Source organism: Lepidothrix coronata, unplaced genomic scaffold (assembly GCF_001604755.1).
Source record: "Lepidothrix coronata isolate B3197 unplaced genomic scaffold, Lepidothrix_coronata-1.0 Scaffold270, whole genome shotgun sequence".
NCBI lineage: Eukaryota > Metazoa > Chordata > Aves > Passeriformes > Pipridae > Lepidothrix > Lepidothrix coronata.
In genome coordinates, this window is record NW_016690450.1 from 392439 (window position 1) to 418687 (window position 26249).

The following is a 26249-nucleotide window of genomic DNA, read 5'->3' on the forward strand; positions in this document are numbered from 1 at the left end:
ACATAACCTATTTAGAATTCAGAATGATGAGGAAGGCAATTAACTGACATTTTTCTACATAATAATATAAGTTAGGGCTCTAAGGCTTTGCCTACACTAGGGAAATTTAGATGAGTTTCTCAATGTTGCTGACACTGGCTTGGCCAAGGCATTGTTAGAAGCGTGGAAGGTCTAATGCAGACAAATTCGCAGCCTTAAAAATTGCCGTCAGCAATTAAGGCTTTCTTGGAACAGAATGGAAATAGCATTCACAGGTATGAATATTTCTACACAAATAATCCAAAAACTCATGGGTAAGATTCATTCCCTCTTTGAAGAAAATTTATAATGTGCCTGTTGTTTAATCAGATATAGTCCAGAGTGATGTCCCCATCCTTTCGTAATTCTTTTACTTTGTTAAAGGCTCCATTTCTTCAAAATATATTTTAACTTTGAATAATCTACTCCTGAAATATTTCTTAAAATGAAGAATTATTTAAAATGTTCCTTTTGAATAAAATAAGGAAGTTGAAAGCTTGAGTTATTTTCTGAGAATATAATTTTTCATCAGCATTTCTGTAGAATAAACCCTAAAAGATGCTTCATAATATGACTTTCTTACAACACAAATCTGATTCTTTGGTGCCTATTATCAAATTTGCTCAATATTTAAAAGCTACTCCTCCACTGGAACTGTGCTTTTAAATGGAACTTTTTCTACTTAAAAGATAAATCATTAAAACACTGCTGGAAGAAATATGGTTACAAATGAGAATATTGGCAGAAATCCAATGTTATTGGGAAGGTAGGATTTTTGTATTAGTCCCACTACCAGTGGTGATTAATTAAAAGACATTAGATACCTGAAGCCAAAACAGTTAATTCAATATATTCCCATTGCAGGAACAACCTGCTTTTGCTAGACAAGATATTTATGCAAGCAAAAAGAAGGAAAATCATCATAGCAAAGCTAAAAGACACAAATATATAAATGTAAATAAAAGATATAAGTGTTCATGTTTATTTACAGTCCCAGCTTTTAGTCTGGTGGTTTGCATATCAGGATTTCTGTCTCCACAGTATACTTAATCAAGAAATCCACACAAATTAGATAGAAGGGCAGAGATCTGAGGCTAAACCCCCTGTGACTATGGAGAGGTAATGGAAGAGCAAATGAATGCAGAGAATTGAAAGATGGCAATGGAAAAGATGGAGGCATGATGAAAATGCCAAGTGGTGAGAGAAAAAAAACAACCTCCAACACTTGTTTATCTGTTGATGTCACAGATTTTGTTTGCAGCAGATGCTTCAACTCCCCTGCAAACAGTGTAGAATTTAGCAACTGTGAATGAAAGGCATTGTCCCATAGGCATGAAGGATTTCAAATTATTTGCAATTTTTAGATTTGTCTGAAGCAGTTTGAATACTAAATTAAACAAGTGAACACTCTCAACAAGGTCCAGTTCCTATGATATGCGCATAGAGAGACAAATCTTTCCTGTCAGTCACATATCCCACTGACACCTGCTCTCCAGATGTTGGATGAGCATCATGTTGCATACTAAATAACTACCATATTTCTAATTAATATATTTTCACACACAACACAAAATTAGATTTTGAGATCTTTCTATGTAACTGACAAATTCAGGATTAGTAAGACATCATCTTCAGTGAAGCAAGCCTACACAGTCATCAGATCACACTGAAGTCAAACTAGAATCAAGAAAACAACCCCAAAACACCCTTCTTACACCCTGTGTGCTAAAAAAAAGCTAATAGGTGCCATAGGAACATAGTGATGAATTCTCTCTCTAAAATAATCTGCGATGCTCTATGAAACCACTATGTAGTTCTGCTTTCTAATAAACCAATAATATGAACTACAAGGACCAATCTAGGTATCAGGACACCCCATCTGCCCCACTTCTCCAACTATATGTAAAAGTAAAGCACATCAGCAGTGTTTTAGTGGTTTTATGGCCCTTGATTCAGAGAATCTGTGTTTCCAGCAATCAGTCTGTGAACACATACAGTTGAGCTACACAAAGATTCAAAGTCCAAGTAACAAGAATGAAAGATCGCAGTTGTGGGAATTCATACTGCTTTATATACCTACCCTTAAATAAAGTCTCTGCATTTTCAGCTGTTTAACTAAATTAAAAACAAAATCAAACCAACTCAAAATAGAACTCTGCAGTCTATGAAGTGAGCCACTAAAAATGGTTCATTAGTCAGAACCAAACATAGATCATGTGAAACAGATGTTTTTTATTTATTTTGTTATGTACTGCTTTGTCAATGATAATGCTTTCGGAAAACTCCATAAAAGAGTATGGCGTAATAAACACTTGAAGAAAAGTACAAAGATCAGTGTTTACAGAGCCACTGTGCTGTCTACTCTTTTATATGGTTCTGAATCATGGGTCATCTACCGCCACCACCTGCGACTACTAGAACGCTTCCATCAACGCTGTCTCCGTACAATCCTAAACATCCACTGGTCAGATTATGTGACCAATACATCTGTTCTAGAACAAGCAGCAGTCACAAGTATTGAGGCAATGTTACTGAGAACACAGCTGTGTTGGGCAGGACACGTCTCAAGGATGAAGGACCACCACCTCCCTAAGATCTTGCTTTATGGTGAACTTGCCACCGGCTGCCGCAAGAGAGGAGCCCTGAAGAGAAGATACAAGGACTCCCTGAAACAACATCTCAGCCTTGGCCATATTGATCACCATAACTGGTCTGCTCTGGCTCCAATCGGGAGGTCTGGAGACACACCATCTATAATGCTGCTGATGCTTTTGAGAAAGCAGGATCACTCTTGAGGAGAAAAGACAACGCAGAAAGAACCGTGTCTTGCAGAACATACCACCTAAGGAGTCTTTCTGCTGTGCCTTTTGTAATCGGACATGTCTATCTCGTACTGGCCTTATTAGCCACCAGCGTGCTTGTAACAAATGTGGATAGAGCCTTTCCCAAATCTTCGTTCGTGAAGCCTAGCCATGATGATATGTACTGCTTTGTCAATGATGTATTAATTTAATTAACATGATCTTAGCTTCTTTCTGCAAATCTTTGGAAGTGACCTGAATAGGCACTAAATATGTATATGGTCTTTAAGCATCAGGCAAAACTTCATACATATATAACTTCAGTTGTATGTAATATGTTCTTGAGTTCAAGGAAATAAGTTCAATACAGCACACCAGTAAAGAGTTCACAGCTGCACATTTAATCCACTTGTGCAGATAATCTAGTTCCTAGAACAAGAATACAATTGCTATTCCACTTCAACAGACTATTTTACCTTGATTTAAATTTTCACTCATGGAGGTAAACTAGAAAATGCTTTGAGTTAGTGCAATAAATTTTGGATTAAACTTATTCAGCTTAACTTGTAGCCCCAAAAAGATGAGTTTAAATTGCAAACATGGTTTCCTAATCATTCAGTGCTTATTAATCAGATTTTCTAAAAGTAAGTTCTTCCTCAAAGTAGTTCCAATATAAAATAGATAAATAAAATATTGTCTCACAAAAAGAGAGAAACTCCTCTAAGGCCATGCTGGAAATAAATAAATTTTTTATCTTAACTATTTTCAACTATGTCCTCTCCTTCAAAGAATACCAGCCACAGTGAACTAACTGTCTTTTGGATTGCATGAGGATTTCAGAGAGCAAGGTCTCGATAAAATCCTTCAGCACACATGCACTGAAGTCCCACAGGACTAGCATGTGCTCCATCTCCCCAAGCCTTGTCTTTGACAGGGAGAAAGAATGACATGAGGGTTCACCCACTCTGGTGTTTTACTTGCCCTTCTTAGCATCCTGTGTATATGTTTTGAGACCATCCCAAACTGACAGGGCTTGAAGACTTCCAGTCTGAGGCCAAGACCCTGCTCTCCCTGCCCTCAAACTGGTAAAATGGCACTTGAGAGAAAAATGCAATGGCCTTTTAGTTAAGGCACTGGGTGGACTCAGGAAAACTGTACTCAATTCCTGGCTTTGCAATGGATTTTCTTCACAAACCGAGGCAAGTACCTGTGCCTTGATACAAAACCTCCTGCCCCACACAAGTGTTTTGAGACAGTACCTTAAAATTTGACAGATGCCAGGACTCTGCTTTCATGGGTACACAGTGTGGGAAGCAGGACAGAGCTCAGGATGATGTTTGGGAGTACAACTACATATCAGGCCATGAGCCGCAGTTTCTGTCTTCTTGCACATCATCTTTTATACCTTGTGCAATCACTTCATGCATTTAGTATTTCTGTTACTAGTATTACGTGTCTATTTGCACAAAATTTGTCCCTGACATTATAGAAGATAAGGCTATCACAGTCTTATTGATTGAGCAGAGACATCTACATATGTGTTCCATTACTATTTTGCCATGCAGGTTGAGGAACGGACATATAAAAGTCAGTAGAAATGGAAGAAATACAGCAAAAGAAAATAGGGGGATAACTCAGCCAAACCTGCAGCACTGCAGATTTCTAAATATCCTACAACCTTTAAAGTTTCTGTGACAGAACAGAGCTCTCTGGGTATCACTTCAGTATTTTAACTTGAACATAATACTTGGCATTCAACAAACTGAAGCTACATGTATCATGGTGAAACATATCACACAGATGTTATTATGCAGATTCAGGAAGAAAAATACACCTTCATTTAGACAAGGAAACGTAAAACTTCAGGTAATATACAGAAAAGCACATTAAGCAATGATTAATAAGCATTTTTCTAATGAAGGTGCTTCTAGTGATAGAATGAGGTTGCCATGCCTAATTAGCAGATATTAATTTGCTTTAATTAATCAACCTTAAGAAAAATGATTATATAAAACAATGGCACAGAAAAATTAAAGCAAATATTACCCACAGACTGCACAAAAGATTTTTTGGTAGTCATATGCTGCTGACAATTCATCAGATATAACTAGGCAGAGCAAAAAAACTGACCTCCCGAGGACAGATGATTCTCTTGGGACGTGGTGCCTCTTGTTGCAATTGATACACTGTCAAACACAAAAATGTACAGATCATTAAAAGATGGCAACATACACAAACTTTTATTCAGATGAGTCTTTTTAGCCGGGGGCTGCAGAGAAAAATGCAAATGTAAAGAATATGACAGCAAAATGAGTTATTTCAGTGTGTCTAAGTAATTTATATGAAAATTGGTTGTTGACCTGCAAACTAACTAAAGTGACCAATGCTTTAACTTTTAGAAGTATTATCTCCTTTTGTACTGTTTTTTACATTTTTATACTAGGGAAGACTAGCGAGAAAGAGATACCAATTATTAGATGTATCTCAGGATAAAATCCCACTTTTGCATATACTGTGTTGCAACAACCCAAGAACAGATTGCTTACCAGTAGCACCAGTAGTTTTTTGGATAGGCCTAGAAAAAGTTCAGTACCTTAGAAAGGGCTCATCACAATCTCATTATTTATTTCAAAATTTGCTGGCAATTACTGAAGAGCAAGCAAACATTCCTTTCAGAGCCATTATGTCCTATTCAAATGGCCCTGGATCAATTTTGCAAATCTTCTGAGGGCTGGAGGAGAGAGACCTGAGGCTAGAGGTAGTTGCTGCCTGGCCCCAGCCTCTTCACTGCATGTATTTAATGAGATCCTCTCCCTCCCTTCCACTCCAGAGTCGTGAGAAGAAGCTGACATGCAATGACAGTAATCAATTCCAGCACAGACAGACTGTCTCTCTGTAACTCCAGTAAAAATCCCAGAGGTTTAGATTCCCTCCCTTGAGAAAGGCCTTCTGTATGCTGACCTTCTTGTATTTGGAAAGATCATGTTGTGTCTATGAATTTTTTTAAAAGACTGAGTTTCTAGGATGATTTTCTTCATGATGGTAGTGAAGCTCAGAATTATGCCCTGAAAGGTGGTAGATTATGGGAGGAATAGAAATGCCTGTGGGTTTGATAAACACAGAAGCCCTGTTGCAGAAAGTGAATGGAAATAGTAGGTGTTAGCCCTCAGCACTTTTTCGCACCTTGTGCACCTTCTCTTTAAATGGGGCTAGAAGTGATGAAATCTGGAAAGTGGGGAAGTCCTTCAGCCTGCACCCAAGTTTGCCACACAGGGGATGGTAAAGCTTTGAGGGCTTCTGCCTTCTGCTCATGTCAAAGTGCAAAAACCCACAACCTCTTCTTTTCCCAACCCAAGCTTTATCCCTGGTTCCTTAGAGGGGCACAGAGAGTTCATGACTTCTTATATTCTCTATCACTTATAATGCATATGGATGTGATCTAGCTCTGAGTTTGTACTCAGGTTTTGGATACACCCTGCATCATTCAGCACTGTCAGAACTTCCACTACTTTTGCACAAGATAACTTCTGGTCTTTCTTACCTCTTGCAGTTATGTAACTAAGATTTAAGGACTTACTTCTACTCTTTTGTGACCAAATGATTTGTGTATCCAAATGAACTGTCAAAGAAAGCATGAAAATTTTGTTCAAAAATCACAGATAATGTTTTAAAACTCTGATTATTCTGGAGCCCAATTTTAGAGTTAATTTCTGAATGTCTGAAATCAGCATAACCACTGATTCAGCAAGTTAGTTATGCTTAATACTAAAGATAGTAAAAAAATAGGAACTTTTCGTTTCCCACATACATTTTCAATGGAGAGGAAGAACTCTAAGGATTCAAAACATTGCAAGAATATGATTGCTTCTCATTTAATTATCTATTTCCCCAATTAATTCATTTAAATTTTAACTGAAAAATAATACTTCATAAAAATCCTATTTTCAATAATCTAATCTGTTAAACATTAACTGACACAGCATATTCTGTTTCTAAGAAAATTTGTTAGCAGTGGTGCAAAACAAGTTGGTCTGAAGATCACATAGGAAGCCCATCTTGTGATGTGCTGCATTTATAAGAAACGAAAAAAGCAAAGAGGTCTCTAAAATAACCAAAAGAATCTCTGAGGCTGATAACTCTGGAGAAGCAATGGTGGGGAGAAGAGTCGGCATTTTACAAAACAAAGGAAGGAATGATTAACAGGAAAGAACAGGTACATGAAAGACTTGAAAGCAAACACAAAAAACTGGATGATGATTGGATGTAGTGGGATGAATCAGTGCAAGGAAGACAAATCCTCTTAACAACTGTATTTTGAATAGATTGGAAAAGGTTGCTGTCATTCTCAGAGAGACATGGGTAATTAATCTGCACAATAATATGGACTGAGAAATATATCTGATTTAGAAATACATCAGAAGAAAATGTGGTAAGATTATTACTATACAAATAAATAATAATAAATTATATGCTAAGTGTGCAGGATGAGAAAATGGCCCAAGCACGACTGAGGTTGTGAATGGTGGTAATCACAGAAAATGTCATGAATGGGAAATGGTTCCCTGTGAAACATAAAGAATTCAGATTTGGCCATATTAGCTTTAAATTGGTAGGCATTAAGCTGACAGAAAGTCAAGCCAGTGGAACAACAAGAGGAGAGAGATAGAGAACCATTAGATGGAGGGAGAGAAGACAGATCAGGAACAGAGAAAAGAACCGAGAACCACTAGTGGCATCGTGGTAAGGGACACCAAGCAGTTCAATGGGAGACAAACAACAGAGAAGAGACAGACAGACACACAGCTGCCAAGGATGCCCAAAAAAGACACACAGCAATGTAAGGGTGAAGAAGGTAAGAAAAGTGGAAAACAAGGAAAGGCAGTATCTCACAGACTAAAGTATTAGGGAGCAAAGCCAGTATGACCCCACCAAAAGCTGTGTTCTCTTTTAGAAAGGGTCTCTCCTGTTTCTGCTTCGAATGATTGCTATGTGAAAGCCTGCTAATGGGCTTTGAATACAAGTGCAATATTATGGCTAAGGTGACTTGAGAAAAATGTGCCCTACAGCTAAGTTCCAATGAGCACAGGCACCTCATTAAGTGACCTCATTTTCAGAAGTGCTGAACATCCTGCAGCTCTGCCCGATTTCATTATACACTTTTTCCAAAGTGCTGGGCACTCACACTGTAGCTGACATTGCTGAGACCCCGGCACAGTCCAGGGAATGGTCAGATTCAGAAGGTACATGCCCATCTACTTGCTCAAATGACAAACAAGCCTTGCCTTTCTGCCTCATTTTCCCACCTCCACCTCTGAAAATTTCAAAACAGAAACCAGTGTATAAGAATATGGTTAACTGAAATAATAGAAAAACACACTTATTTAATACAACGGTAAGCAGTGATTAACATCTGACCCAGTCTATTTCCAGCATTTAGAACTGACAGGCAGGTTACAGACAAACCCGCTGTGATCATAAAAAAGATGACACTTGAACATAATGATGCATTATTATCTTAGACCTGAGAAAATGAATCTTATAAAAAATCAATTTCATGCAAAAAGAAAATGCATTATTACTGCTCAGAGAAGAGCATCAGACTAGGAGTGGCTTTTTGTTCAGCATCAGATGCAAATGAAATGTACAGTAACAATACACACTAAATATTAGACAAAAATGCAGCACTGCTACTGAAAAATGCTGTAGCTTTTAATTGGCTCTTGAACATCTTTATCAGTTTCAGACTTCAGAGAGTTTGCCTGCATTCATAGTATCATAATCACGTCCGAATTTACAGTGTTAACAAAACTCTAATTTATTATTGAATTTTTACAGGAACATTTCTTTGAGATGTAAAGTAGTTGGTTAGAATATATCCTTCTCTCTTTTGTTCCTGCTACAGTGTGAGTTGTCTCAGGGGATGAATAAGGGAAATTCTACAATATGTTTTAGGAAGAACTGTCTAATTCCAAAATCCAATCTGTCTAAGAAACAAAGGGCTGACATGCAAAAAATAACACTTACTCCTCTTCTGCCAGGAAAGAAGGGCTATCAGCAATTTCTTCATTTTTTTTTTCATTCTGCAGTGTGTCAGGACCTCGAGCTTTCTCCTTTAACTCACCTATGATGAGTGTTCAGTGATGCTCCAGTAGAGAGGAAAAATTCCTATCATCGGTTTTATAAAGCAGCAAGGAAACATACTGCCTTCTTCTGAGAATATTTCGCAGAGTTCCTTAGTTTTACCTCCTCGGCCTCATCTCAGTCAGGCATTTATCCATGTGCCGAGCTTGAACAATATGAGCTGTCCTATTTCTGCAGGATTACTCACATGCTTAATTAGGAACCTAAGTGCTTGGCTGAAACAAAGACTTAATTTCTAACAAAAATGAGTCTCGGACACTGTGCTTATTATTTGATGAAGGGCAGAAGGCACAGAAACTTCGCGAGGAGCTGAAGCATCGCATCAACTGATGCTCTGGGCTTTGCCACACTGCTTCACACCAGCATACTGATCTTAAATAATGCAAATAGACATTGAAGTGGCATTGACACATGACTGACTTAGCACATGCCAATCTCAACAGTGGTAAAAGGAGAAAAAGAGTGGGTTTATATCTCTTCAAAATTCAAGCACATACGTGCTGTAGCTGGAAACCAATGTTTCAGCTACTTGTTTCAAAGGTCAAACAAATTGCCTACTCATCCCATGAAGCAGGTAAGATCATTGTCTCTGCTCTAAGAGGACAGTGCAGCACTGGAGCAGGTTACCCACAAAGATGGCAGAGGCTCAATCCCTGAAGGTTTTCAGGACTGTTATGTAAAGTCGTGGCTGTTCTGCTCTAGACCCGACAACAGACATGCTCTGAGCGGGAAGCTGGATTAACTCATCCCAGAAGCCCTTACAACCCACATTCTATGATTCTTATCTTCCTTTCTTTACTAACTCAATGATAGTAAAAAGGCAAAATGCTATTTTGTATAATACGCCTAACACACAGCAGACTACACAAAGAAATCAGTTATCTGATATTTATTTGTTGATTTGCTACTCAGGTATAAATGCAATCAAACCCACTGCCTAGACCCTGCTGGCTGCTAGAAACTTTCTAGATTTTTTTTCCCAAGTCCCTTCCTGGTATTACAAAATTATTCTTGCCATTTCTTTTATTTTTTGTGTCCCAGGGCTATCAGGAAAAGTCTGAAAAACTTCATAACCTGTGAAATTTATGTGAAATTCTAACAATTCTTCATAAGCAGATGAGGATCTTCTGATTAGAAGGGTTCATCTTCTCTGAATACAAACTTATGCATGTCAAAACAGTAAGGCTTCAATTCTAAAAACTGTTCCACTTTGATCAGCATTTGTCCATGGACACGTGTAATACTGTTTATTTGAATACTTGGCATAAACAGGAAAATCTGCCTTTGTTGAGAATCTAGAAGGACTGAACCCTTGATCATGATGTCAATAAAAGGCAACATAGTGCACCTAAATTTATGCAGGACTTAAAATAGAAATCAAAACTGTATGAAAAGTATCTTACTATATGTTAGCAGACTTTAAAAGCTACTAGCTAAAATAGACCAAAACTAATTGTTAAACTGGCAGTAAACACAGAGTACTAAGCATGAAATTCATACACTAAGTTAAAATTGTGATGAGACAGGACAATGGATTGAATCACAAACGAACACTATTGCTAGACATAACCTCTATAATTAATTTACCAGATTAGGATTTTTCTAGCTGAGTAAAGAAGCATACACTACCTAACATTGCAAAGAAAAATGTGTATCAGTAGCTAAGCAGTCTCAGCAGTAAATTTTTGTAACCTTAAACTATTTTCTGCATTTCGGAGCTGTGTAACTTCTTCCAAGGTCATTCATGCATGGAGTTCAGATGCTGAGGCCATGACTTTGTCATTACCTCAATATTGACATCCTTCATGTAGCAGAAGAGGAAATATATTCATAGACTATGAATTAATTATTATTTTTTTTTTTTAAATTTAAAAAAAAAATGTTTTCTTGGACTATTTGTAAGCTATCAGGTAAAAGTAACCAAACTTTTTCACTGCATGCAGTGATCTGCCTGCTGCATCATTAGGCCAACTAAGAGCAGGTAAGTGAAGGTATATGCTTGTTTCCTGAATTAACAGAAACTTCCTGCTAACAAGGAAACATCTGTCATTTCAAATACTGGTCTTGTCAGAGTCAATGGGAGCTTTTTCACTGATTTTGAGTAAGCCAGGTTCCTCTTTTTTAAAAAAATCACTCAACTGTCTGCTTCTTTCTAAGTACTCAGCAAAGTGTGCATGAATGGTCTAACTCAGATACACTCTTGCTGACTTTTTAGAAGGTTTCTCTTACACATTCAAAACATTACAATAACAACAACAAAGTCTCTAGAAAACAGTGTTCTAAAAAGCAATTTTTGTAATTTAATGGGATATTCAAATTTTGGTTGAAAAACTCTGAGTCCATTCTGGGGCAGAATGTCATTCTCGGGTAAAACAGAGGTGATGTCTTTGAAGCCATGAAGGTAGTTTAATGTGCATATAAGTGAAGTTAGCAAGTTTATTACAGTCTTTAAAATTATACATGTACATGCATGTAACTACTATTATCCTTGTCTTTTTGTAGTTCCATTTTGGTAATGGCACTGTACGGAATTTGGAGTTGCCACAATAAAAGAGACACTTAGGATAGTTCTGTATCTGAAAACAAAAAAATAAAACAAACCTCTATACCCAAAGCTACTTATTTTTTATTAAAGTTCCAGTAAGGGTTTAAAATACAAAGATCAAATTTAAAGGCCATCTTTAACAAGGGATTTAAAAGCCAATATTTTGTCTTAGATCTGTGCTACTCTATTAGAAAATACATTTGGAACAAAGCAAGGGAGCATAAAATATGCACTTCTGCACTGCACACTATGTAAATGATTTTTCTAAAGGCAGACAGGAAGGTTCAAAGAACTGATAGTGCTGTCTCCAACTTCTAAACCATCACTTCAAAAATCAGCTTCTATTGCTAAGGATCAAAAAATATTATTATCTTAAAGTGATTTGGTGACCCATATAAAAAGACAAGTATACTCAAGCCTGACCTTTAGTAAACACATGAAGCATTAACCTCTACCTCTGAAATCCTTCCTGAAAATCTCAGCAGAGAAACCGTGAAACCCAGGATTTCCACATTTGTAAGGCGACCCAGGGAGTCTGGCACACATAACCCTGCTGCCTTTGCTTCATGGAAATCCAAAAAGATTCAGGTTTTGCTGCTGTCCCATACATTAATTTCTACAAGCACCTAGTACATTTATGTCTTTCTTCTAAACAAAGACAGGGAAAAGACTTAACAGTGACTGACACCTCAGTAAAGGTACTAAGATTATTCAAGTTTCTTGTATACTTACGGTATGATTTCCATATTGGAGGCTGGTATTCTTCAGCATCTAAAATAGAAACAAAAAGGAGGAAACAAATCAGTCAATTGGCCACTGAGTCAAACTGTCAGCATGTATTTTTCTGCTGAGAGACCTCTACTTGTCAGCAAAATTCACATTTCTTTCCCCAGAGAGATGCTGGCCTATTTACAGTACAGTTTCGTATGTGAGAGAAGAATATAAATTTCAAACACTTGTGAATCCAATGTGCTTTTCCAACTTACTCAAATGTAACAGAAATTAATTTTTTTACTAATTTGCATATAGTTTCCTGACTCACCAGTATTTTTAAAATAATTAACTACATTGGTAACTAATTAATTTTCTTTATTTGGGATGATAAACAGAGAAATCACTACTGGTTTTCAATCAGGCTTCTAACTCCACTAGTAAGATTTGAGAATGAGTATCAATGAACAACACACATCTGAGCTAAAAAGACGCCAAGCTCAGGCTGCACTACGATGCACAGATCTGATAGTTTCAATGAGATTCAATTACACTTCTTGAACCCACTGGAATATGCAATTGCCATATTTTCCAGAAATAGCATCAACAAAAATAATGAGAAAAATATAGAAAAAGGAAAGACTGCAAAGCCTGTGATTATAAGCAGACAATTATTGCCATTATTGACTGAAGGGGCATGAAGAGTTGGTATCTTCTGTTAGCGCCCACTCCACAAGCAAGTTTACAGCTGGATTGTATGGTCCCACTCCACAGGGGGGTTTCCAGCCCTCTGCAAAAAAGCCATTTGCTGCAACCTCCAAAATCACAACAGAGACCAAGCTTGAGTGGTAAGAGTGAAGTTACCATACACCAGCACAGAGGGTGGGGCACCGGGTACTACTTTGGCTCTGAACTGTCATGTAGCCAAACACTTTGAAGAGTCATTTACGGAGGGTATGTCATTAACCTCCCAATCCTGTGCAAGCTAATTAAGGTGTTTGTTATTTACTGAACTTCTCCTTAAGTTATGCTAATATAATTCAATTATAGTTGCATAGCTCATGCTCCTTGTCTATTTACATACATACAACCACTTTAAATATAACCCTGCAAAAAGTTTGTTTACTAGGAATGTTAATCATTAACTGCCATCTGCCATTTTTAACTCTATTGTTTTAAAAGAGGATAAATCTAGCAATGATCACAGTTATTCCCTGGAATAATACCCTGCAGCAATTTGTAGATATATCGATTGGAAAACCCATTCGGTCTCAGTTTCAACTATATCCACCTCACAACTTTGGCAAAATTCAAAACGCTCCCAGACTGACGACAGAGTTATACTCTGCTGTGGCAATCCAAGAGTAATTAGCTTGCAAGTTCATTATGCAGAATATGTATTTTAAATTATACGAAGCTATTCATGAGACCACTGAAATTTATTCATACAAGAACTGAGTAATTTTTTCTCTTCTTACATTATAATAGTAATATATTACTCTTTTTTTTCCTATACATCTGTTGCTTCACATATAGTTTACCATAATACCATAATATTGTGTATTAAGTTCCTCTGTCATAATTCTGCACCACTGCAAGAGAATTTCTGAATTTCCTTCTTCACTTATTATATTTTTCAGATAGAAAAAACATTGAGATAATGCAAATATCTTATTATCTATACTTGTGACTTCAGATAAGGAAATAACAGAGGGAGAAACAATGAGAAACCAGTGAATATCAGTTGTTGCTTTAGTCTTCCAAATTAATTAGAAAGTGCACAGTAAATTCAACAGTGAAAGCTGATCTACAAGTGGCTGTAAAGTGCTTCATTAGCTTGAGACAGACATGGTGAGGAAACACTGCAGCCTAGGTGGAGAGCAATCGTCCAGGAGATAAGTCATAAAACAAAACTCCCAATGATTGCATTTGATTTGTCATGGTTATGAATCTGTCAGCCCAGGAAGAGTGGAAAGAACCATTCCTCAATAGGTAAAATAATTCTTAAGGATTGTACACTCGGAGAAAACCCACAAGTCACTGGCTCCACATTCACCCTTACAAGGTACTGCAACACCCTCTGTGACCCTTTCAGCTGAAAGCACGTCCCTAAATCACAGGGATGCCATAGAGGTGATAGTATTAACAGAGTTTATTGTCAAGCTATCATGCATTTGATGGCAACCATTTGTAGGGAAATAAAAACCAATTAGTTTAAATACATCCTGGAGACAAGGGCCACAGTTGAAGATCAGGGAGAGGTTTAATGGGACTCAGAAGGAAACCTCTTGCTCCCTTTGTGGAAGGAGGATCCTGGGCCCCTGTTTAGACACTCTAATCCTTGTATGATAAAGTCTTAGCACTCCCATCCTGGTTGACTAGATTAGACTGAACTTCAACCCTTCTTAAGTCAGAGGTCAAATGAGGCAACTCCTGCCTGAGCAGACTGGATTACTACTATTTGCCCTTTTTGAAAATTCTGTTCTGCTATTTTTTATTAGTCCTTATTACACATAGCTCTTGCTCCTTGTCTATCACTAGACTTAATACAGCAGTTCTGGTTCACAGAATTTGCCAATACTAGTTTGGGTGGTCAGTTGACACCTCAACTCACACACCTTCTGCATTCAGTTTTGCACATGGAATGGTCTTAGAAAGGACAACACACCTCGGTTTTGAGCTACTTAGCAAAAATGAACCAATCAATCAAACAATCAGATTTGGCACAAATGACAAATGCCCTGTGTTGATCTCTCATTAAATGATATTCCTGATAGGAACTTTGATCATAATGCCTATCAGAACTGGGACTAGCAGCATTGGAAAAAGGATTCACTGAGGTGCTCTCAGATGATAAGACAGGATCTCTTCTATTGCTGTTTTCTTGAAAGTTTCATATTTTCAACAGTGACTTCTTGTTTAGATTCAGAAACTGTGCCAGATAAGGTTGAAAGCAGTTGTCACAGGAGAAACTCAGATCACAAGATGAGAATCAGTTCTGAAAAACTCAACAAAATGTCCCAGGGTCAGCTATGACACACCTTTCTGAGTCCCACTGTAAAAGAGAGACTTACTGTAAAAGAGTTATAGAATGTCCAGATTAGGTATTTCTTTAAATTATTTTGAGTCTTATCAAAACTGTATCATAAATGACGTTGGCAAAACCAGAAAACCTGAGTACTCACTGGAAAGACTAGAACTGGAAATAAAGCATGAGAGACTTCCTCAAATAATATTACAGGCAATACTGTTAGCTAAAAACTTTGAAACATACCAGTTGAGAAAGTTATTATTTATTAGACCTAAAAAAGTACTAAGAGTTAGTTGAATGCTAAACAGAAAGGGAAAAGGAATGCTGAATGCTGACTCTTGAGGAATATTACAGCTACCAGAAGGTTTCTCATAATGCATAATTGATATGAAAAGATACTGGAGAAATTTTCAAACCAAAAATGATACTGTAGAATTGGAAAGTAAGGAAAAACAGGTTAGTTCTTCGCTTTATTTCCTTTACTCTTCACAGAGTAGAGAGGATGAAAAGGATCTTAGGAATAAAATACTTTTATAAAGCTGATGGAACACTTAAAGCTGAGTAAGAGTAGAAAGACTACAGTAAAGGGAGTACTGAAAAGTTGGCAAAGCTTTAAGCAGACAGATAAAAAGTAAAACTACATAAGATTTTTTTTCAAAGAAACATGAAGACAGAATACAGTGTTACTGCCAATAATGGGCAGTACAGGGTTAATACATTACTCAGAGCCATTCTTAAGCAATTTCTGGGAAATGGGCTTACAGTAATTATATAGTAAGTAAAATTATCCATGGACTTCAGCCCTTGTTCTTCACTGAGCCTGGCTCTGTACCAAAGTGACACCTTTCTGGATGTAGTTGTAAAAGACACTGGAATGACCGAGTTGCTTTTTACTGCTTCCTTGTACTTTCTGAAGATGATGATGTAATACTGACACGTGTGGTTTTGTGCTACCAGCACTGGGACCGACTTAGCTAAAGCAGGTCCAATAAGAAACTGACTTAAGTTCAAACTGATTCTTCTGATCACCACCACTGGTAATTGCACTAGAAACAGGAAACTCTGTTTTACAGGGAAGACCACAAATTATGTCACCGAATCAAGTATTTCTGAGTGGCATTTCTGGTCATAAATAGAACAGTAACAAATATCCATAGTGCAGCTATATGCCGTGCCCAGTTCTAGATATGCTAAAAAGTACTAATGAATCCTATGACAGTAAAGAGTTATGCAGACAAGTAGCAGGACAGTTACCAAATGGGAACTGTCACCATTTGCTAATTTCTTTATAGTCACTATGAAAAAGGAGTAAAGATTTTCTTTTTTTTGCCTTTTCCTTACTAAAGGATTATAAAAAAAACATTTTGAAGTTCACCTTGGAAGAACTTTCTCAGACTAGATTTTCTGCCACCATTGTCTGAATTTTGGACTTCCTTTCCAGTAACAACTAATTCTAAAACTGTGACCTGCATGTGCAAGGAAAGACCCTTGTGTGTGAAGAAGAGCCAATCTGGAAGCCACTGGCTTACTGGCAGTGTGCAGATAAATGATTCACCGGATAAACAACTCTAGTTGCTAATTTTTTTAATCTTCTTTGTTATTATAGGATCAAGACTAATAGTTATTAGTATTTTAATGCCCTTTGTATATTTCCCATAAAGAGTTTTTTTACATGTTTACCACGTACACTTTCATATTTATTGCTTTGTTTCCAAAACATTAAGTTAGCATATATTATTAAATACATTTTTCTTCTTTTTATATAGGTAATTATATATAGACCAATAACATAAAACTGTTGAGTAAAAGGCTCTGTGAAAGATGAACAGTGTTTGTACTCTTCCTGCACATATATTTTTTTAATGTTTTTCTTCATACACACAGAATTTTATTATTCAGTTGACTATAACACAGATGGCCATTACAGAATCACAGAATGTTTCAGGTTGAAAGGTACCTGTGGAGGTCATGTGGTTCAACCCCCTTCTCAAGCAGGGCCACCTACAACCATGTTCAGACAGCTTCTGAGTATCTTTAAGGATGGAGACCCCACAACTTCCCTGGGCAACCTGTGCCAGTGTTCAGTCACCCTTACAGGGAAAAGGTGTTTCCTGATGTTCTGACAGAGCCTCCTGTGTTTCATTTTTGTGCCCACTGCCACTGGTAATGTCACTGGGCATCACTGAAAAGAGCTGACTTTGTCCTCCTGGCATCCTCCCTTCACATGTTTATACATTTTAATAAGATTCCTCTGAGCCTTCTCTGCTCCAGGCTGAACAGTCCCAGCTCTCTCAGCCTCTCCTCATAGGAGAGATCCTCCAGTCTTTCATTGCCTTTGTGGCCCTTTGTAGGAATCTCTCCAGCATTTCCATCTCTCATACTGAGAAACCCAGCACTGGACAGAACACTCCAAGTGTGGCCTCCCTGGTGCTGAGCAGAGGGGAACATTCACCTCTCCTTCGACCTGCTGGCAATCATTTTCCTAATGCAGCCCAGGATCCATTCAGCCTTCCTTAAGGGAAGGATACATTGCTGGCTCATTTTCAACTTCGTGTCCACCAGGACCCCTAGGTCCTTTTCTGCCAAGCTGTTCTCTGGCTGGGTAGTCCTTGGCATATATTAGTGGATGGAGACTAAAGGGAAAGAGTAATAAGGGGCTGCTTTGGTAGAGTCGGTTCTTTCTTTGCATGTAAAACATCATTGTATTATTTAATTTCCACTCTGTGCTTAAAAATATCAGTTATAGAAGCTCATTTTCATCCTGTCTGATCCCCTAATGGCTAGTCCTTTTCATTTATTTTTCCCTCTCACCAATTAATATACGCACATATACAACTATGTCACATTGCAGTCATTTTGCAAACTATTTTAAATTAGCACTTTTTTCTATGTTTGATTGCAGTCATTTGGCATACACTTTGGACATTATGATTACTTCTTTACATACAGTAACTGTCCTTGCAGGCACATCTAAGTACACTTTGAGAAGGAACATTCTTATTTTTTAAGTTGCAAATAATCGTATTTTCAAATGAGTCCTGCTTTTTAACTCCTGAAAAGTCACTGCTCCTTTGAAGAGCAAAATTAAGTCTGTTGCAGTTAATAATTAGCAATGTAGCTGTTGAAACGTTTCAGCATGTCAAAAACTCTGTTTAACGTTTCATTCAGAACACACAGTTGCCCATGGAGGAGCGAGCAGTTTCCAGCTTTATCAATGAACTCTCTCATCATCAGTAAATGGACAGCTAAAATATGGAATGAGACTTCAGTTCTTGTCTTAATGAGACACTTCAGCTTTCAGCGTAAGGCACAGAAATGATCAAATTGTTTACTTGCAACACAGTTTATAATTGGTGTATTAATTCAGATGATGGGAGCTTCCCACTGCGCTGTTCTCTCTTAAAAAAAAAAGTAAAAAATCAATGATAGCGTGTAATTTAAATGTCAAAAAATGCTCACAAAAGGGGTGGAGTTCTCCCTTGCACAGCAATTAGACTGAGACAGTAATCTTTTAATAACCACAATATAAATTGACAGCTATTTTGAATCTTTTCCTTTTGCCTACCACAAACTTGCTATTAGAAGCCACTGCTGTAAAGGTAGCTCATTCAGCCCATTCTGCGAATCAGGGTCATTCCAAATTGTGCTCTCTCCTGCTTTTGCTTCAGATTTTAAAACAGTATCTTTCCACTAATAAACAGGTGGTCAGTCTATGGTTAACTTTGTTTAATGCACATTTCTGTTTTACTAGAATCCAGATGAAAGATCATGCAAATAGGTAAATTTAGTAATTTAGAAGAGTTACCAAGCATCAAATAAAATATGACTGCAAAGTCAGTGAATTATTAGGGACCTACTCCAACAGATCACAGGAGATTTGAATTTTTGAATCCACAGCTAAATTTGTAGAACAAAACCTTAAGGAGCCACATTCTGCAGTTAGTGAGTGGTGTTTAGCCAGCTATGACCACCAGATTGGAGCAGTATCCCATTTAATTAAAAAATCTGCCTTTCTATTTTGCACATGTTTAAAGTGAATTAAAAGTGATGAAAATATAATTTAAAATTTGGAAATTGAGAGAAGGAATAATCAAGGTTCTCAATAGTAATAGCAGAAATGTAAAAGGGAAAGGTATTTGTACAGTTCTGGTTTTAGAACTCTCTTTAGGAGACTAGTCTTTCTTAGGGCCCAAGAAATAGAATTAAAGAGGCTCTTCCAGAGTGCACATCCAAGAACCTGACAGGGAGCTAAGTAAGCTGAAGAAAATATTCTCAATGCTTTAAATATTTCCTGGGAAATGTGTAAGATTTAAGAGTGCAGAAAGGTATTCACACTACCTAATCTTTGACAGGTAGGTCCTTTTTAATGGTGAATCACACTGTATTTATTTGCCCTTGGATGGCCTTTAAGAACCTCCATGCTTTAAGTGCTCTGAAATGTTTTTTTTCACAGAGCAACAATGAAGAATTTCCTTATGCAAGTCATTAAAGATTTGTGTCTAAAAACTAGAAAGACAGACAATGAAAAAATATCACAAACTATGTCTTTCATCTTTCATTGTCAAAAAATCTGTTTAAGTTATTAGCTGCCATTAAATTTAATCTGGTCACTAAAAATTATACCTGAATGATTGTTACCATTCTCTGTTTTAACACTAAAGCCAAGGTAACTAAAATGTAACAGTTATTTTCACATTTTCACATGTTTACTCTATAAACCAGAGGTATCCTGATATCATAATGGGACAATCAGGGCTCTGCTTGATTGAGAGACTGGACATTTTTTTGGTAGGAATAAACACATGACATAAGTTAAATCACCTCCCATTATCAGACCTCCTATCTTACACATGTATACTTTACATGTCGTTAGCTTCTACCTAACGACCAGTTAGTTCTGGCTAAAAATCAAACCCAGATAATCAGTTGGCATATCTGAGAATAGATCTGCTACCATAATTTTATCACTGTGCAGGATGTGGCAATGCATTTCCACTCACTTACTGCATCCTAAAAAACACCCACCACCCCTCAACCCTCTAGCCCATGATCCCTGGACTCAGCAAAGCAGTCCAGGCATTGTAGGAAAAAGCATATGACTGAAATAACCACAATAATACAAAAAATGGCATTAAAATGATCACCATGAAGTATTTCAATTAGAACATTTATGTTGAAGTATTGCCAGCACATTCCCTGTTCCAGAAATGCACTCATACATTGACATGATACCTGTTTATGTGTCAATAGAGCCAGCACATTCCCTGAAAACTTATTAAGATTTAGCAAAGTCCAAATCATTGCTTTTGGAAACTTTGTTATTTTTGACATGTGCCATTTTATCATCTCACTAAGCAAGGGCACAAGTGTTTGGCTATCCAAGGATATGAGATGGTCCTAGTCCTGCAGCTGACTGTGGAGGCTGTTCATCAGCTTTTCAGAAATCCTCTCAATCTTCCTCCTCTCGCCCCACACTTGCCCCTCCTTGGATACAGAAGTAAAAGTATTTCTAAAGACTGAAACTGCAGACTCAGAATGAAGTGGAAATCCAGTAATTTATCTCACGTGGCAAAGCCATGGGAATCAGAGAAGTTACACTGGTAACTTACAAAAATCACAGAATGTGTTGTACTTGGCAGACAAGCTACTCATATCCTAGGGACCTTACTGAACTCTGTGGCCTAAACACAAATTCAAGCCTCGGACATCAGAGATGAGAACTACCCTGTCATTCAGAGTGTGCACGACGACCTGCAAAAGAATAAAAGTTGAGCAAATAGACTTTACTTTGGCTTCCTTTACAAGTCCTGTAGTATTGCTGCAGTATTTGCTTCTATACATTAAAACACGAAAAACAGGAAAAACACCACCCACTTGCAAAGCATATTTCTCATTCCCACAGCTCTTGGATAAAATTCTGAATAATCAGGGCTCCTAGGATAAGAAGCAACCTGTCTACTTTGCCTACTACAAAAACATGACACTTGTAATTGCATTCTTTGCTGGACAGTTTTATCTAAGTGTGTTAACTACATTCAAGGCCAACTGAATTATTATTTTATGTGAAGTTAGTCTCTGAATCTTCAATTTATCTCTTCTAAAAAATGGTTTTGATTAATGTCAGCTGTTACTGAGACTTTTCAGGTATGTTGTACAAATGGGCCAACATTCCACAAGTCTGTTCTATTGTATCATCACCCACCATTGAACTGTTCTCCCAGTAGACCTGTTCCTGCACTAACTACATTGGACCTAAATATTAGAGAAATGTTTATTTTCTTAAAATTCAGTTCCATAATATGTTTGTGCTGACAAGAGTCTTTTGTCTCAGAAAGGTCTGTGTAACTACACTTTTCTCTCTGCAATCTTAGCCATAAAAGAATTACTAACAGTATTTAAAATTACTAGAAAACTATCATGGACTATTTCCCTTCAGAAGAATATGGTTTATGTATTGTTTCCTTACTTGGAAGGAATTTTAAGTGCCTTGTGGAAGTCTATAATTCTTCTAAGAGCTTTTTACTACAGTCTGGCACTTTTACAGTTGATAATGAGTTCTTACAGTATAATATATTTACAAAATACCTTGTACGAAACACTATAAAATTTAAAGTACACTTTGGTCTTCCACAAGTTTTATAAAACTAACTAGCAGGGCTGTGCAGAATATCCTGATGCTTGGGCACAGGTGACAATTTTTCTTTGTAACTTGCAATGTTGACAGCATTTTCCCTAGAGAAACACTGGCTAATGGCATGTCATATGAAGCCAACCCCATGTCTCTCTAACATTTTTGTCCTCAAATTAAAACAATTCCAAACCAGTGCTCATAGGTACAAGTACCTCCAGGGGCATTGAGTGAGAGGACAGAATTTAGCCATCCCTAATGTATAAAGGAAAGTGCAACTGCAGCCTGGCTACTATCCCAGCTTGCTACTTTGCAAATTTTAAATATGCATCTAACACAAGAATACTGTATTTATGTGTTTTAAAATACATGAAGTTTCTTTACATGCCATAAGCAAAACAGATACAGTGAAACAGTAATTCCCATTTAAAAATGGATTTTGCTTCTGTGTAATGAGAGATAGGCTGGTTTTTTTACATAAATAAATTACAAAGGAAGGAGAAAGTATATTTTTTCTCAGTAACTTTTCTAGAATTGTTCTTCACCCTTGCAGAAATAACAAAGAAATAACATTTGTTTCTTACCCCACTTATCTTTCAGAAAGACTCAGAAGACAGTCAAGCTAGTTCTTAAAAGCACATCCATCACATCTTTAGCCATAAAATCAGCCAGTAAGAAAAATACCCTCTTCTTTCCTGTTATTTTTAAAGATACACCCAAGTGCTGCAATTTCAACCAAACCCTCTAATTCATCCCACTGAAACACTTTGTGTAGGGACAATTAATTATTAATAAGGTTATGGTTTTGGCACAAAAATATTTAATATATTTCATGGCAGAGGCACAGGGAAAAGAAGCAATAGTCATCAGAAGTTTTGCAGCAGCTAAATAATAAACAATATTCAGTACGATACCATTAAGCAAGTACACCTTCTGCTGTGATTTATATTCTGAATGGTAAAGTTTACACATCAGATATCCTCATTTTTTTTTGTGGGCCAAAATCAGCAGCTGATCTATATGATCCAGCAGAGCTTTAAACAGCAAGTGAGTCAGAATTCTTTAAATGCCATAACATAACCACAGCCTTGATGATGAAACCTGGCTAAATGCAAGGCAGAATTACAGGAGCTGTTTCATCCCTGTGTCGAAGCTTCCAGGTCTCATACGGAGGTACCAGTACTCTGGCAGATCAATACTATCAACACAAGAAAGATGTTTTCCATCAATTGCTTCCCAGGAATGAAATCAAGGAGAGCTTTGTTCTTCTGATAACATACCAATCTTCATCTAACAAAACAAGGTTCACGTTTAAGTATTTTGTTACTCCCAAAGGACAAGCATGTGTCTACATGCTCAGAGACTCAAAACTGACTAATGTTGCTTTGGAGCACAGAGAGGGGAGAACAAAACAAATTCAAGCCTTTCCTTTGGAAAGATCTGGCAAATCTCCAAAGCAAAATGATGCAATTTTTTTAAGCTAAGGGGAAGGGTTGGTGCCGAACAAGAACTGCAAGTCTTAGTAACAATCACTACACTGCAGTTCTGCTCTCATCCTGAGAGATGGGAAAGCTGGGTAAAAATATGATCTAATTCACTCATGTCCAACATCACCACAGCTCGGATGGGTATTTCAACTTGTAAAGACACCAATCCATGTGTAACCTTTTTTAAAAAAGGAAGTTTTTCCCGTTTTTCCTATATGTTTGTTTTATCATACAGGAAAGCCTGTCAGAGCTTGTCAGATCATCCTAGTAGCAAAACCTCCAAAAATACAGATTTCCTTGAGAAACCTCAGAGGCTGAGGTTGCTATTTGTCTGTGGGTTTATTGGCAACATCAAAGTTTGTAGCTAATGACTGAGACAATGTGCTGCCCTACAACCCACCCCAAATGAAACTGAGGTTTTGCCAGGTTTTTGCTTCATTTCCTCAATATTATTTAATGCTCACAGAGAGAAAGTGAACAACTGTGTCAGCTTTGTGCACCAGGAACTATAAAAATATTCAACAGCTATAAAATATGGATTTATTTTAAACTTTTATTTCTAGTTTTTGTTATTTTCAAGGATAGTTAAAGGTAAACCAGTCTGAGAGAGTAAATATGCCTGCTTATGATAGCAGAAAATAGACCTGAATATTAAAAAGAAACACATCCCAAGAGGCAAGGGCAGTGCGACTTAAATCCAATTTGCAAGATAAAAGCTAACCAGACCACTTACTATTGCCATCTGATAGCATTCAATATTGCTTGAAATTCATTAATAGGCGAGGTAACATAAGTACAGTGTATGTATACAAAATTAATTCTATTAATTTCTACATTAGAAAAATCTAATGTAAGAGGATCAGAATAATTATAAGGCAGTCTTACCAATCTGTGGAAAAGGCATAGCAAAACCAGTCTAAACCTCAGAAGAATAATTATCTCATGAGACTCCCACCTCCTGGGAGTGCCCATTATTGTGCTAGGAGAACATAAAACTGACAGCTATTCAGAAAGACCTCCAGAGCAATTTCAGCTTAGCTCTACTGCTTATCTTACTTTGTCATCTTTTTAAGATATCTGCAAGCTTCCAGCTAACTTACCAATATTGTATTTTATTTTTACAAGCGAGCAGTAAATGCTTCTTTTACAGCATATACTTTGCTTAACAGTCCAAATGCTGGAAAAATGCTCCTGCATCTTAAATGAAAGGTCATTCAAATTTAAACACTTTTATAGAGTAATAATATTTCATTTAGATCTACCTACTAACTGCTGATTGCTTAGTCAGATTAGGTGGAACTCTAAATGAGAGAGAAGCAAAGCATTTTATTATCATTAAATATTCCCTCTATGGCAGCATTTGGAACCCAAAATTAGGTTTGGTGTTACATCCAACTGCTAACCAGTACAGTTTAAAAATAAAACACAGCAGTTGCTGACCTAAAAGTGCTTGTGATTATAGTGTGTGGCAAGCATCCAACAGATAAAAGGAAAAGAGATGAAAAAGGAATAGGACAACAGGGCTGCTATCCATGTCAGAGTCGTAAGTACCAGTCACAGCATCCTCTCCTAACTATTAAGAGAATAGTTTCATCTGAATGCAATGAAAAGATTACTAGAAAACAGAAGAAGATGGTGTTAAAAAAATAAATTAAGCAGCACAGAACATCACATAAATACACTAGGGATAACTTAGGATAAGCTGATTTATTGTTATATGAGGGAGGTTTGCTTACAAATGTTAAGAAACATGGTGGAGATTTAGTTCCTTCTGAGAGCATGAGAAAAAACAACCTCAATACATCTATGTTACATTTTTATTGAAGTGACACATCACATAAATAATAAAATTATTCTGGATCAAGGCTTTATAATAATTTATTTCTATTGAAGACTGAATTATTCCAAAACAAACTGCAGCTCACCCTGGGCATATCCTTCCCTGCTTAAGGTGCATCAGAGAACAGCAGCTGACTTCATTGTATTTTTAAAATATGCCTATAGCCTATTGCTCAACAGTTGGATTTCAGTGCATTGTTTTATCTGATGCCAGTCAATTTACTTACACTGCTGCTGTGCAAAGTCTGGTCTAGAGTCCCCAAAGAGTAAACAGATAAATGCTTCTTTTCTGACCCTAATTTATTGTCTAGAGGAACTACATTTCCTCCCAGCTTCTCACTCATTAGGGTCCAAAACTCATTCCCTGATGAAATGAGAGGCCAGATTTGAGAGCAGTCATGTATATCTGATGAGGTTCAGGAGGCACCCAGTTGGTGCCATTAGACAGTGAAATTCAGGAGAACGCCAAGTTCTGCTGCAGGCAATTTAGGATGACATAACCCTTGGATAAAAGGAGATGTGAAATGTGAGCTTCCATCTAACAACCCAAAAGTACTAGAAGAATATTAACATGAGGTGGTGCTTCATGATCATTAGCTGCAAATCACACCTCCCCAAGAAACGCTTTGCAGGCACTTTTAATACAGCAGGAGAGCCTTGTACAAATGCTAGTCTCAAAGTACTCACTTGAAAATGCTTCAGTGTTTTTTATAACAATGAAAGAAACAACTGATTAGGTGTCAAAATGGTTTGATGCCATCTCTGAAGAAAGGCTTTGCAGCTCTTATGATTTCTCTTAAAGCAGATTCAACTTTAAGTTGCAATGTCCTTCACAGTACAGGCGCCTTTTGTATCAGTTCCAATCAGGATTTCAGAGCTGTGCCCTGTGTGCTCCTGCTGGTGTACAGAAGCATTAACCTAGCAGGCATACTATTTTTTGCATATTGTAGACTGGTGCATTACATTCCTGCGCTACTTATTCTGCATCTAAATTATTATCTTAATTGTCTTCTAAACAATAGGTGACAAATACTTGCATGTTTTAATT

At 37.2% G+C, this 26249-nt stretch overlaps 1 protein-coding gene across 1 annotated transcript in view; it reads right to left on the reverse strand.

Moving 5' to 3' along the window:
* CHN2 (chimerin 2) overlaps positions 1-26249 on the reverse strand; it is a 163557-nt gene that overhangs the window by 83479 nt on the left and 53829 nt on the right. The window contains exons 2-3 of the mRNA XM_017836115.1: positions 12238-12276; positions 4950-5005 (exon numbers count right to left, since the gene is read on the reverse strand). Of these exons, the coding sequence (XP_017691604.1) occupies positions 4950-5005; positions 12238-12276 (95 nt within the window). The remainder of the gene's footprint in view (positions 1-4949; positions 5006-12237; positions 12277-26249) is intronic.